Here is a 15014-nt window from a genome sequence, read left to right on the forward strand (position 1 = left end):
TTAGTTAGTTAAATATTCGTGAAGTAAAAGTTAACGCAAACATTTTGGCAAAACATTTGTTTGTATATTTGAGTTTTTTTAGTACGTGAGTGACACGTTTTTAGTAAGTGACACGTTCAAAGTTGACTGAAAGGCTTGTTGATGACTGATTTCACTATTGAACTATTTATCCTCGCTACTATTCGATTCAAAGGTTCCTTCCTGAGAAATACTTTGCTTTTCCGAGACTGCAGGCACAACTTCTTCAATATTCTTCAATATTTATTCGAGTTTTTGAACAGCTGACAGCAATCTTTGCTATAAGATTTGAAGGTGGATTTCAGGCGGCCAAAATGAGGAAAAAGTCCTATTGCTTTTACAAAGGCCAATTTCTGTGGCGCTTGCAGAACCAATATCTGAAGTAGACAGTTTTGCTGGCGAAAAAAGCATTTTTTTGTTTTCAGTTCTGTCCTGTTTTCTGTTCTGTTCTCACTGCTTTCGTCCGACGTTCCTTTTAATTCTGTCATTTTGCGATTTATCGAGATGTTCTCAATGAGCTAAACAGATGGATCGTGATCTTGAATCGAGCGATACCGATTACGTAGAGATATAGAGCATGATGATGATGATAAAGAGCAAAATGAATAAAGCTACTGAAAAAAAAAACGAAGAACACGATAAAAGGACTGCGTTTCTTCCGCTCTCAAGCAAAAAATTGCCGTGGCCATTTGTTATTCAAACTCGTTTTGCTCCCTTAATGAACCGTCTTGGTTCCAGTCGACTATGTGGAGTAAGCCTGCGAAGGATGGAGAGCACATATTTCGAGTTTGGACTTAGAGAAGGGTTTTTTTTTGCTGCACGGACGCCCACCTTGAAAAGCAGCATCGGAAGAAGGGAATAAAAGACGAGAAAAAAATGACGAACTCTTTCAAATTCCATGACTATTCAAATACTGAGTTCGCGAATGACCTCGCTTAAGGAACCGAAAATGGTCCTATAGGTTGCGAAGTTTCGGTGCCGTGTGACGGCATAGAAACCTAAAGGAATTTGGGGATTGGAGTCAAATTTGTTGAAGTTAAAAGTTAAGATAGCTCTATCCCACCACTGACAGCTGGGTGGACAATGTTTAAGTGCCCCTTGTCCATCCTGTTTGGGGTCCCAGTGGGATTCAGCTGATGAGCCTCGATCGAAGCATACAGCCCATTCTCGGATACCATCTAAAGAAGGAGCAGTTTGAAGATCATTTTTGAAGGTTTTCAGATCTAGAGCCACCAAACTTTGCAGAAATGTAAAAAAAAAACTCTCTCTACAAACCGCAGTCAGCTTTATTGCATGAAGTTCACTTGGAGCGTCGATATTCAGAAACTAGAGGAGCCTACTTCGTATTAGCTTTGTCCTTAATTGTGCCTGTAGATGTTTTTTTTTCGCACAGTAACAGCATCGAAATTGCTTTTCCGAGTGATCGTAATAAATTCGTCGCTGTCTGATGAGAAATGTGCTCTTTTAACTATCATACACAAAATGTAACAATCTCACTTTTGCCATGGATTGAACCCTGACAGTCGCAATAAAAACGGCGGCACATCACGTTTCGTATTTAAACGCCAAGATTATTAACCTCAACCAGCTTCAGCCGACTATGTACCGGATACCCAGTATTTGATTCCTTTTCTAGTACTCAATATTTTCCATTTTCTTGGTGAAATTTTTTAAAAAACAATTCACTTAAAAGCAAAGCCGCAAGCCTGCGTTTAGAACGCATTGTATAGGTTACACTCCTTTTCTTGCGTTCGTACTCATGACCCCTCACATTTATCCTAATCTGGATGTCATTCATTTATTTATTATTTTCCCAAACTAGTCTCGGACCAAGAGGATTTGTGAAATTGTACCAAAATCTTTCTAAAAATATTTCACATAATCTATTTTTCTATCATTTTAACAACCGCCTCTCGTCCAAGCATCAAACCTGGTGTACGGGACAAGGGATACTTGCGAAAATACGCTGACCGCTACTGACTTGCCTTCAGCGTCGTGCATCTCCGCGGGATTACAGCTGCCGCTTCACGAGCTAGTAAGCACTCACAACGGCTTGCGATCACCTTAAAGGCGTCACCCCACGAATCTGGGGTGGTACGGACTTCAGGTGGAGTATTCTTATACGGGATAGCAGATTATGGAGAGGAGGGTGACTTCGTCCAGGTCTTCCTAATTGCCGTGAAAAACGGTCCGGAAAATGGGGCGCGTGCACAAGACTGGCGCGCTCAATCGAACCCGTTGTAGAAAATGGCGCGCCGGATCGCTCGAAGCCGTATCGTCCGGGTCGTTTTTCATGGCAATTAGGAAGAAATGAACGGAATCACCCTTTTCTCCATAATCTACGATCCCGTGTACGAATACTCCACCTGAAATACGTACCAGCTCAGATTCGTGGGGTGATGCCTGTAACCGCGCCTCCCTCTTGCCCAAGGATCAAAGCCGCAAGCGACATTCGCGTAGCGTCGATACGGTGAAAACTGCGGGTTTGGAAAAGGGAATATTGAAGAAGACGAGTTGACTCAGCAAGTTGTAATATACTAACTGAACGTATATTGTAGCCAAATGAGGAGAAGAAGTAGATCTTTCTATCCAATTAAAAGATCATCAGAGGCGTCAATGAGTGATATGCTGTTATCGTGACTTACACTGTTACTTACATTTACATTTATTACAGAAACTTCATACGCATTAAGATTCTAACAAAGACATACAGCAGGGAAAAATACTAACATGCGTAGATTTCCACACATACCATAATTTCACACATTTCACGCCCTTTTTGTGCTACATAAAGTCGCATCTAAGTATGAGTAACTGGGATAAGTATATGTATTCGTCACAATGTTTTTCGTTGTGTTCATGCTCAACTTTCAACTGCAGCAACTACATTGCTAGCAACTTTATGTCACATATTTTCAGTTAAACCAAGCAAGCTCCATCTACATTTGCACAGGGCTTGACTGAATAACTAGAATTAAGGAATTAAATGGGCATTGATGTGTCCTTGTTATGTTGTGTTCGAATTCCTTTCTTCGCTTTGTTTCTATCTATCCTCCTCACAAAAAGTTGTGACAGGTTAGGTGTATTAGTGGCAAATAGACATCTCTGCTCGAGATACGCCTTTAAGTACAATATATGACTATAAGACATCATTCGCCCCAGGCGTCATCAAGACGTAGGGGAACGACCAGGCCACGGCAGCGATTATGGTGTGGTCAGGAGCCGGTGGTGCAATTAAAGCCGCTTATTGGCCTCCTGGATACGTGGCGGCACATCATGCAAGTGCCTCTTGTCCGTTCTTCTCAAACCTGAAGTAGATGATCCAAACCGAGAATTTCCAGTTGTTTTAGAAAAATTTTGATAGATATGCGTCTGCTTTGCTGTAATAATAGGAGCAGAGTGCCTTTAAGTTGCACTTTAATTTTCGCAAATTTTGAGGTTTTCCACTTTTTACACCGCCGTATGCGAGGATGTCTCGTAACATTTCGGCCAGAAGAAAAGAGAGCAGGAACGGATTAGTCTTTTTCTGCAGCAAATTAAGGCTGGAATCAAAGGCATCGCCTCACGAATCTGGAGTGGTGCAAGTTTCAGGTGGCTTATGCCTGTACGGAGTCGTAGATTATGGGGAGGAGGGTGATTCCGTTCATTTATTCCCAATTGCCGTAAAATCGGCCCGGAAGATGCGGCTTTGAGCGTTCCGGAGCGCTATTTTCTACAGCGAGTTCGATTGGAGCGCCCCAGCCTTGTGCACGCGGCGCATCTTCCGAGCAGTTTTTTACAGCAATTAGGAAGAAATGGACGGATTCACCTTCCTTTCCGTAATCCACGACCCTCTATAGGCATAAGTCATCTAAAACCCGCACCACCCCAGATTCGTGGGTTGATGCCTTTAAACCATCTCAAGAAAGAATTGACATATGTTTGCGAACATACATTCTCGTGAAATGTGATTGTGGCACAAATTAGTATTTACTTAGGTGCTGGACAGCATATTACTTTCCTCAACTATTTTCTATGCTCATATTCAAAAAAGTGATAGTATAAATTAATGGGTTCTCTAAGCAGAGTTTCCGTGGTATCATTCCAATTAAATGTTGAGTGGCGGGCTATATTCGAAAAGTCATAGTTAATTTTGTCACACTCAGAATTTCGCATTCTATGTTAGTTGACGTGGCCATCAACACTGGCTGTCAATAACAACTGATAACACTGTTCAAGCCGACATGCATGTTAAAATCCTTTACTTTGTTTAAATACTGGATGCATTCGAAGCGTTCGTACAAAATATTATTAATATTATAATAATTATAACTTTGCAGATAAAGTCTGTCACAAGATATTCACCCTGTAACAAGCGAAGTCACTATGTTTTTCCTCTCAATATGAGTGTTTTTCGTTGGTATTTCTGTTGTCACATTTTTTCTTGAAATCATCAATTTTGGACATCGATCACTGCAACTAATCGAAATGAGACCCCGAACCTTGCATAGAAAAGACATTAATTTATACTGCCACGATTTTGAATATGAGTGCGATAGAGAATATTTGCGAGAAGTATGACGCTTTCAAACATCCAAGTTGATACTGATCTTGCCGCGAACACATTTCACGAGATTCACAACCATTTTCTCTTCAAACTCATTATTAAGAGTTGGTTTAATCCACTCCTCAATTTTTTTTTTATTGGTAAGAGTAATTCGGTTCTATCCTCTTTCCGCTTGGACGAGATGTGACGAAATTTGCTTGCACACTGCGGTTAAAAAGTAAAGATCCCCAGAATTTGTAAAATTTTCAAAGTGCAACTTGATGACCGGTTTGCCCCTACTATTACAACGAAGAAAATGTGCGATCAAAATGTCTCTAAAACAACCTTAAATTTTCCATTTTTTGACATTCACTTTCTGTTTAATCGTTGGACCAGTACTGCGTGAGGCTACGTGAGACAATTATCACTGGACAAGCAAACCATCTTTACTTTCCCTTTAGTTTTGTCCTCTCTTTTGTTCCTAAACCGTCTTTAAAATCTTGGAAATCTTGTTTCGTACAAATTCAGATTCTATCTCCTTTGTTGCGTAATTGTGTACATATGATTAGCATTTGTTGTGAACGTGGTCGCAGTGGAATCTACAGAATCTTTTCTAGGAGAAGACCAATTATGCACAGTTACACAAAAAGTGAGAGAGAAATCCAAATCATACACACTGAGTCTTGTGAAAGGATGGCCAGAATTTAAAACTGAACTTGTTGGACAAGAAAAAGGGCTTATTTTAGTAATACGAGTGTGAAGGAGGCTAATTACACAAAAAAAGAAACGGAAATTGAATTTCTACAAACCAAGATCTTGACGGTGCCTTTGAAGCAGAACGAACGATAAAACTAATGGAAAAGGATTTCGCTCATACTACATAGGTGGTCCTATTCGTGCACTATCCCATGGGATAGAAGAACAGAAGTCCGGGGAGCTTTTCGCGTAGTGTAGAGAGGCTCCATCAAAGATGCATCGCATCACTTTTATGCAGCACACTGTATCAGACTGTAGATATAGATGCTCACAAATTCCCATGAATATACGGTAAACTTACGATGTGATTATTTTTCCCTTGATAAGGTAAAGGTTGATGCTATTCTGAACAAGTCAAATAGCTCAATTTACATATGGAGCAAAAGTACTGTCGTTCGTTTGTGAATGCTTCAAAGTTCAAAATCATTTAACTCAGTTAACTAGGTACAAAGAGAATTTGAATACCTTCTTTTCTTTCTTCCTCTTCCTTTACGTGTCTATGTTGGGAGATGCAACCTTTTTCTACTATTCTTGTCTTGGCATTAATATTTCACACTCAAATATTTATGAGAATAAGGAAAAAAGATTGAGAATGTTCCTTGTCTGATATTTTTTACAAGCTTCTGACGGTAAAATATTGTACATATTTTCCTCATTCATAAATCTTTTACATTTTCTGAAAACAAGATTTAGCAAAGAAATTCTGCGATCACTCTACATTTTATACAGAAACATTTTCAATTGTACAATTCCTGCTGGCGAATAACCAAAGCTTATCAGTGTTCTAGTCGCACATCAAAGTTGAACTTGTGGGAATATGGTGTTTTCAAAGATATGTAAGGTTGTGGGATGTTTGGTATTTAGATATCAAAGAAGTCTGTAATAGGAAAGTAGAAGTTAGCAAGTTAGCTAAAATTACATTAGTTAGTTAGCTAAAATTACATTATTCAAAACAGACAGGTGACGAAAAAGTAAGTGGTGTGATCTATAGTTGAAAACACTACTGCCGCATTAATTAAACGTTAATGAACTTTGCATATGTTGAGTTTTGTTTCAAGACACTTTGCACACCTCAGTTACAGTAGTAGCCATATTAGAAAGGGCGTTGAGGGAGATATGATTCTTCCAATCTGAGAATTCTTTCCTTGGCAGAGATTCTGCTCCAAGTCAAAACACTGTTATCTGCGTCAGCACGAGTATAATCGCTTAACACTATTTCAGCAAATGTGCACACCTTGCATAGTTAGGCATTTTAATTCCTAATGACTGCATCTATTTACAGGCAATTTCAAACACACGCAATTGTTGGTTGGAAGTAACAAGGACGAGAGCATATATTTTATCGTTTACCAGCTTTCTGTAAGTCATAATAGCGTTCCTTTCTTAACCCGCAGTCCAAATCGCTATCGCTTCCGTTTTCACTTCAGTGAATTTAGCAGTAATCCATTAGAGGCATCAGAGCATGCCATAGAGATCCGGATTCGTCTATAAATCTAAGAACGAGTAGGATGTCTTCCTCATTGAATCTTGTTTATACATAGTACGTAGGAACAAGGGATATATGGTCGAAATTGCGCTTTGTAAGTGGAACACGAATACTAATGACATCACGAGTGCGGATGAAATTAAGGTGAAAATGCTAGTGTCTTCTATTGAAGAGCACTCAATTTCTATATATGACGACTGCAGTTTTGCCAAATCTAATGAACGTGTTACTCTTAAGAAACTATTTCAGAACATTTTCCCTGTGCAAGACTTTTTTACGAAAAAAGATTTCGTTCCCGACAGACATACATGGTTGAAGGCAATATCAGATCTTCTTCCGCGGCAAATGATCAAAAGTCAGTTGGCTTTGGCGGCAATCTTACACGAGTACGAGCCGGCTGATTTACCGGGTAGGTTGCTCTTCAGCAGCACTGCTGAACTTCGTAACATGAGAAATGAATTCCATGTTGTACAGAGAGAATGAAACGGTCATGACTCTATGACTTCTGTGTCTCTTCTATGTGGTTCCAAACATTTGCCTTCCGAAGTACGACACTGCTGCCACGTAGAAGAAAAGCTACTTTTGCCGCTAGAAATGAAGAAGATATAACTTATTCGTAGGAAGTATGGCTGAAATGCAGCATTCGGGAAATTTTAGAGATCACAATTTTACCACCAGTAGATAAAATCGGAAAGATAACTTACAAGTGCTAGATACTTCCCACAATGTCAGGAATATAAAATATCAGGAACACTCAAAAGTGCTAGTCCGCACAACTTTTTCGAGTCCCTCAAGAACGCACTCGAAAAAGTTGCTCGCGCACCCTCATGACATGAGGGTGTTTGTTGTGTTGGCGCAATAGAATCTTCTGCTGACAAATGGTTAACTTAGGCAAAAGCAGCGTTCGATGAAGGCAATCTACCTCTTTTAGTGAAGCTGCGAGTAATTTTGTCGGACGTTATTTCGCATGCTTCGTACAAACTGATGACTCTTACTGCTTGTGATATCTCATATTCCAAAGTTGATTGGATTTGGGTCATGTTTTCATCGGGATAATCGCAAACTGTGTGCGCCCCAACCTGCTTCTGCTACTTGTTAACTGCACAGGCGAACATGCCATTATTGGAGTCGAAATGTTTGAGCTGATAACTATTAACTAACTAATAACTTATTTCCGACGTGACTAACATGCTGCTGATTGAGGCTCTCTTTTCGGACTATTACCAAATTCACGCAGTAATACCGGAGTAGGTGTACTGAAGACTCGGCATTTGTATGAAATATCTTTTATTTCAAATACTGGTTTGTTTTTTACCAGTGCGATCAGTTTTTCGCAACTTGTCTGTCGGATTTTTCAAAAATGACGTGCTAATGTTCCTTTAAAAACTGTAGAAACTTGAGTTGAAGCAGGAAAATAAGCAATTATCAGCTGAGAGCTACTGACTCGGAACTATGCTACACGTCGATTTCGTCCTCCACACCCAATTTTCGGGTTCCGTTCATAGCTAAAGTAGAAACAGAAGAACTGAGTGAGTAAACTACTATTAGTTTACAGTCCACTCTAATCCAGTGACTTAGCAACTATATGTAGCTCACACACAATGATTACAAACGATTAAATCAGTCACTTTTTAAGTGTGAATGCTGCCTTAAGTAGAACAAGGTGTCTCTGTTATCAACAGATGTAGAGTCTACATTAACGGCGGTATTTCCGAGACCTCCAAGAAGACTTCTAAGACATCTAAGAAATGGGCAGAATTAAATAAATAAATAAATTCATACTGGGTTCACCTTAGCTGTATTTGATACGTTGCTTTCTAGAAGTTCCTATCACAGCCCATAACTTATAAATACCTGATTTTCCGATGGTAAACCCGTGTTTATATCAAAACTCTCAGAATGTTCCATACGAAATCAGGTAGCACACACATCACACTCGAGATAGTGTTGTAGTTGAGAATTTGCGTTAATATCGATAGCGATGAGGAAAACAGAAATTCTCATCTCGACAGCCGCCATAAACAAGTGCGAGCAAAGCCCCAAGTGCAGAATGGTGCTGTAACTACTCATTTGCTCTTAGGTGTTGCCCAATGAGCGATCACTTGCGACACTCACGTTCTGACTACACAATTAAAACCGAAGAAAAGTTAGGAAATCTAGCAAAAGCAGCATGATAAAAACGCTTTCGATATTTTTATTTTGTTTACAATCTTACTGACTCAATTCGAAAAGAAACGAGAACTGTACACTGTAAGCGTTAATAAATGTGTAGACGGGTTTCCATGAATTTTAAGGTCATGGACTCTTGAAGAAGGGCAAATGGGAAACACTCCCAATGCATACTCAAAAGGGAATGTTTTGCACTTCATTCAAAGATGCTAGTTTCTTCAAAAGTGTTTGCTTCAAGCGGCTCATTACAGACGCGACAAGTGTTTCCTGTTGTATGAATCGCTCTGCGACACCTGCACATATCACCTTGACTCCCGTTGATGTTCGAACTGGTGGAGCGGGCGCCAGTAATTCTTCCATTTGTCCTATTCGTGTGCCAGAGTCGCCTATTGGTTCTTCCTTTCGCGTGGGACACGAAGAGCATCACATTTTTTTTGAAGGACTTCGTGAAGAAATCTGCCCATCGGGTCGGCGGTCTTCCTGTAGTGCGCTTAATATCGCAGGGAATCCAGTCGCTCACGGCTCTGGTCCAACGGTTGTCGTTAAAGTGAATCACGTGTCCGGCCCATCTAATTTTGCTTTCCTTGGCATATGCGGTAGCGTCTCTCTTCTTCGATCGGTGACGTAGGAGTGAAGTTCGAATCCCTTCTTTCAACTGCGTAAAGCGGGTTAATCCTAGCACCACTCTCTCAATTGCGCGTTCATGACGCTCACCGCGTTTTCTTTCTGCTTGCGATAGGCAAAGGTTTCCGAAGCAGGAAAGCAGATGGTGTTGAAGAGGTGAGCACGGAGTCGGGTGTTTCTGGTCTTCTTCACTACATCCTCGATGCTCTTATACGCTACCCAAGCCGCTTGTCTCCTTCTGCCCAGCTCGGGGGTCAGGTCGTTCATCATGTTCAATTCCCGACCCAGATAAACGTAGTTGGTGCATTCCGATATGTTCGTTCCGTTGAGCGTGAATGGGGCATCCGAGACCCATCCGTTGCGCATGAACATCGTCTTTTGCAGATTCAGCTGAAGGCCGATGCATCCACATTTCGTCAAATTCGGTCAGCATTCGTTCCGATTGGCTGATGCTAGGTGTTATCAGTACGATGTCATCAGCAAAGCGCGAATGGTGTGCTGTCGGCCATCAACTTTCACTCCCATGTCGTCCTTTTCAAACTTTCGCATTGCGTTCTCGAGGGTGGCTGTGAATAATTTGGGTGAGGTTGTATCACTCTATCGGACCCCCTCTTCACGTCAATGATGATTTTCTTGTAGAATGGCGAAATTCCGGTCGTGACGTTACTGTACAATTCTCGAAGTACCTTTATGTACTGAGTAGGAACGCCTAGGTTCCCAATTCTTCCATGACCGCTTCCGTCTTAACTGAGTCGAGCGCCTTCTTCAAGTCGATGAAGGTGAGAGAGCGGCACCCTATGCTCTCGTGATACCAATCTGAGTTTCGAAACAGTGAAAATATGGTCAAGTGTGCTGAATCCTTTCCGATACCCTGCTTGCTCGCATAGCTGTTTTTAATCCAAGACTTTTTCAATCCTATTAAGGATCACTCTTGTAAAGAGCTTGTGGATGACGGACAGTAAGCAGATTGGGCGTTAGTTGCCGATGTCATGTAGATCTCCCTTTTTATAAAACAACATGGTTTTGCTGGTTTTCCACTGTTTAGGAACCTTGCATTCCGACAGGTAACGTGTAAAGAGCCTCGCCAGGGTGTTGATGAGTAGTATGAGAACCGGCGTGCAGGATACAAGGATGTCATGAGTCAGTCCTGGCTCAGCAGAAGCAGGGAGTCCATCCCCTGAATACACCCGCGTCTCTGGGCAGACACAAGGTCGCTTTTGGTCCGCGATTAGCCCCTTACTTGCCACCCGGGGACGCGCCACGTAGCCTCGCGACTAACCGGTTGTGATCCCTCTAGTGAGAGAGATCCGTGGATTTGCACATATGCAACTCATATTTTACGATAATGATGTATTGATGTATTTTTGTCTAATGAATACCTGACATCAGTTGTTGCTTCTGTGGACCCCGTCCAATTTTTTCGCGCCTTAAAAATAATCTTGCCTCAACAAGAAGATCTAATGTCTGTTTTCTCTCTTTACAACCCCACAAAACAACTATTATAGCTGATACATAGATGTTGGGCAAGTGTAACGTAATCGGTAAGAGGTCCAGTTGTGACTACATGATCCATGGCCCAAAACCGCTCTAGTATTAACTGGGCCTTTCATTCTTCCGGGGACAATCAGACTTGCCTGACAGGATATAAACCCTGACTTGATACATTGGTTAGGCCGATCAGGCCACTGCATAGGCTGGTTACACGTTCGTAAATCTCAAACAATTCTGAATTGAAGTAAAACGCATAGGCGCATTCCAAGGAATTTGGTACGCCCAGACATGGATTTTGAGCCCGTAATGCTACGTTCAGCAAAAAAGTGATGTCAATAGATCAATTTTTGAGACGTATGTATCCAAATACAAGACAACAGCTGAATTAGAATAATATAGAAGAATAGAAAACAAGCGAAAAATTCTCCGTGAGCCGTTAGTGATTCATTTTGCAACTGAAAAAGGTTACATGTAAGTATTATTGACTGTAAAATACAGCGATGACACATTACTACTTCTTAGCTTCTGTGAAACCTTTACTAGCTTTAAATTTTTATTTTAAATCTCCTATCTTTACATCTTCTAGAATTTCCACATATCTTTTTTCTTCCACTGTAGCGTTTCCTACTCAATCACCCACGTCGTGTCACGACGGGGCAGGCCACGACGTTGGAGAGACAACACCGAAAGCAATTAATGAGTAATGTAACTACGGCGGCAGCTCTGCACTTAGCACTTGGCTTGCACCTTAAGTCGGAGTGAACAGCTTTACGCCCCCCTTTGACATAGTGATGTTACTTAGTTTTCGGCGATTTCAGTTAGACCACATGACTGGATGGATTCTATGGAGAAGATGCTTGGGGACTATCATTTCACTTGCAACGTAAACGAAATGGCGTTAGCTCATACAAAGCATGGCGGTGACACTTACTACTACTACTTCACACACAGGTTCTGGCGATCTGAATTAATGAAAAATTCCTTCTTTTTTTTTACTTTTCTCAATACAAAGATGTCCAATTGATCTAGAGCAACAGCGCAGACATGGCCAGAGTGGATGGGTTGTCTGCATGGTTACGAAATAAACTTTATTTTTGGTGAACCTTACAACAAGAAGTTCAATTATACGACCGAAGAGCAAGAATTAAGTAGTAGGTTTATGCGATACTGGGCAAACTTCGCGAAAACAGGGTAAGCAAAAACTTTTTGTACTAGCTCTTCTAAGTTGCTAAAGAGTGTGAACATTTCATATTCAACTCTTTTAGAGTATTTTTCTTGTTAAGCGATCCCAATAAGAATGAAGATGGAACGTACACACTAGATGTCTGGCCAAAATATAACGCACAATCTATGGAGTATATGAACCTGACCGTAGAGTCAGCGTATCCTAGCAGCAGGCGAACGGGTCACGGACCTCGGCGAAAGAACTGCGCATTCTGGAAGGCGTATCTGCCCAACCTCATGACTGCCGTAGGCAAGTGTTACAGATGATCATACCATAATATAAAAGGCTAGTTCGTTCGTTTGTCGCAGGCTTAAACGTATACTCAAAAATAATGACTACACCATAATTATGTGATCGAACAGTTTTGCATGTTAGTTTTCAATGCTGCTCTATCTCCATACACTCACACGAGCAGAGTACAAGAGTTTGGTGTAGCAAGTAATGGTGCGAGACAACATTTGAACGTGAGGATGCATCGAGGCGCCAAGACGTGGAGATTGTCTGAAGCGGTGACCACGTTTCTCCTCTTGTAAAGTATGAAAGGCCAATATCAACGAAGCCTTGGACAAGTGTCCAGAACCCACGCTATCGCTGTCAACAACTAACTCAGCTGCTTCAACGGAGTAAATTTTTCTTTCAACGGATTGAACTGCATAATTGTCGCGTCCGCATCCATCCGCGCGCCAACGTGGACAACGATTTGGAAGGGTTCCCGAAAACTATGACGCCTATAATGCCTGCACAACTCGGCGTTGTTTATCCCACTATCAAAGATCATCTACACACTTTAGATTATCAGAAAGTTTGGTCGATGTGAGTACCCATGTGCTCGACATCAACAGGTCATGCCGGGTGAGCATTTCTCAGTCACCTCTGTTTCGCCTGTTTCGTTAAGCTACCACAACAGCCACAACCGAATTAACACTAACGGAAAGTTGTCCCGTTGTTTCTGGGACTCTCAGGAAATGTGGTGGGAGCTGCAGCAAGGCGACAAAACGGTCGACAATAAAGCATTCACGCGGCAGTTTCGCGAGTTTGCCGTTGCACTGCCAGAAAGGTGATCGACACGACACTCTGTTCGCGACAACGGAGAGCCTCATATCACTTCGGGTGCCACGAACTTCAGATCCTGGGTTGGGAAGCGGTTGTCCATCCACCAAATTCTTTAGTCTTTGCTTTAACAGACTACATACATACATACATACATACATACATACATATACATACATACATACATACATACATACATACATACATACATACATACATACATACATACATACATACATACATACATACATACATACATACATACATACATACATACATACATACATACATACATACATACATACATACATACATACATACATACATACATACATACATACATACATACATACATACATACATACATACATACATACATACATACATACATACATACATACATACATACATACATACATACATACATACATACATACATACATACATACATACATACATACATACATACATACATACATACATACATACATACATACATACATACATACATACATACATACATACATACATACATACATACATACATACATACATACATACATACATACATACATACATACATACATACATACATACATACATACATACATACATACATACATACATACATACATACATACATACATACATACATACATACATACATACATACATACATACATACATACATACATACATACATACATACATACATACATACATACATACATACATACATACATACATACATACATACATACATACATACATACATACATACATACATACATACATACATACATACATACATACATACATACATACATACATACATACATACATACATACATACATACATACATACATACATACATACATACATACATACATACATACATACATACATACATACATACATACATACATACATACATACATACATACATACATACATACATACATACATACATACATACATACATACATACATACATACATACATACATACATACATACATACATACATACATACATACATACATACATACATACATACATACATACATACATACATACATACATACATACATACATACATACATACATACATACATACATACATACGTACATCGCATGCATGCATACATACATCGCATACATCGCATACATACATACATACATACGTACATCGCATACATACATACATACATACATACGTACATCGCATGCATGCATACATACATCGCATACATCGCATACATACATACAAAATTTATTTGTTCACTTATTTATTTGAAAACTCCTACATGTGTTCCATAGAACAGCAACAAGAAGGGTTCAGGTGGCCGAAATAAGCCAGAACGAACGAGTCCGTCAGCGGCTCTGTGCAAACGAGTGGAGGACCTCAAGCAGAAGGGCTCAGTAACTTTCCTATCCTTGAACCGCAAACCCGCGGCCATCGCGGAGCAGCGCAGTCGGTAACAAGTCCTTCCATGCTTGCATCATGATCGATCGAAGGTTCGAATCCGCCCTAGTGCTCACCAACCCTTTCATCCCTTCGGGATCGCTAAATTGGTATCAAGCCTGTCTCGGATGATATGAACATTACTTGGCAAGTCGGCTAGCCACTCATTTCGCTGAATAGGCTAGTAGCACGTTCGTAAACTTGA

The 15014-nt window shown here is 40.5% G+C and overlaps 1 protein-coding gene across 4 annotated transcripts in view; it reads left to right on the plus strand.

The window, feature by feature from the left end:
* RB195_024756 (uncharacterized protein) overlaps positions 1-15014 on the plus strand; it is a gene marked incomplete at both ends in the record, with an annotated part of 29643 nt that overhangs the window by 14275 nt on the left and 354 nt on the right. The window contains 7 exons of one of the 4 annotated variants that reach the window (XM_064212644.1): positions 6582-6603; positions 6653-6658; positions 6848-6929; positions 7035-7194; positions 11888-12020; positions 12099-12260; positions 12353-12543. In XM_064212644.1, the coding sequence (XP_064068523.1) occupies positions 6582-6603; positions 6653-6658; positions 6848-6929; positions 7035-7194; positions 11888-12020; positions 12099-12260; positions 12353-12543 (756 nt within the window). Of the gene's footprint in view, positions 1-6581; positions 6659-6751; positions 6791-6847; positions 6930-7034; positions 7195-11887; positions 12021-12098; positions 12261-12352; positions 12544-15014 lie in introns of those variants that run through there. The other 3 variants (XM_064212643.1, XM_064212642.1, XM_064212641.1) reach the window with 3 other exon arrangements.

Source organism: Necator americanus, chromosome X (assembly GCF_031761385.1).
Source record: "Necator americanus strain Aroian chromosome X, whole genome shotgun sequence".
NCBI lineage: Eukaryota > Metazoa > Nematoda > Chromadorea > Rhabditida > Ancylostomatidae > Necator > Necator americanus.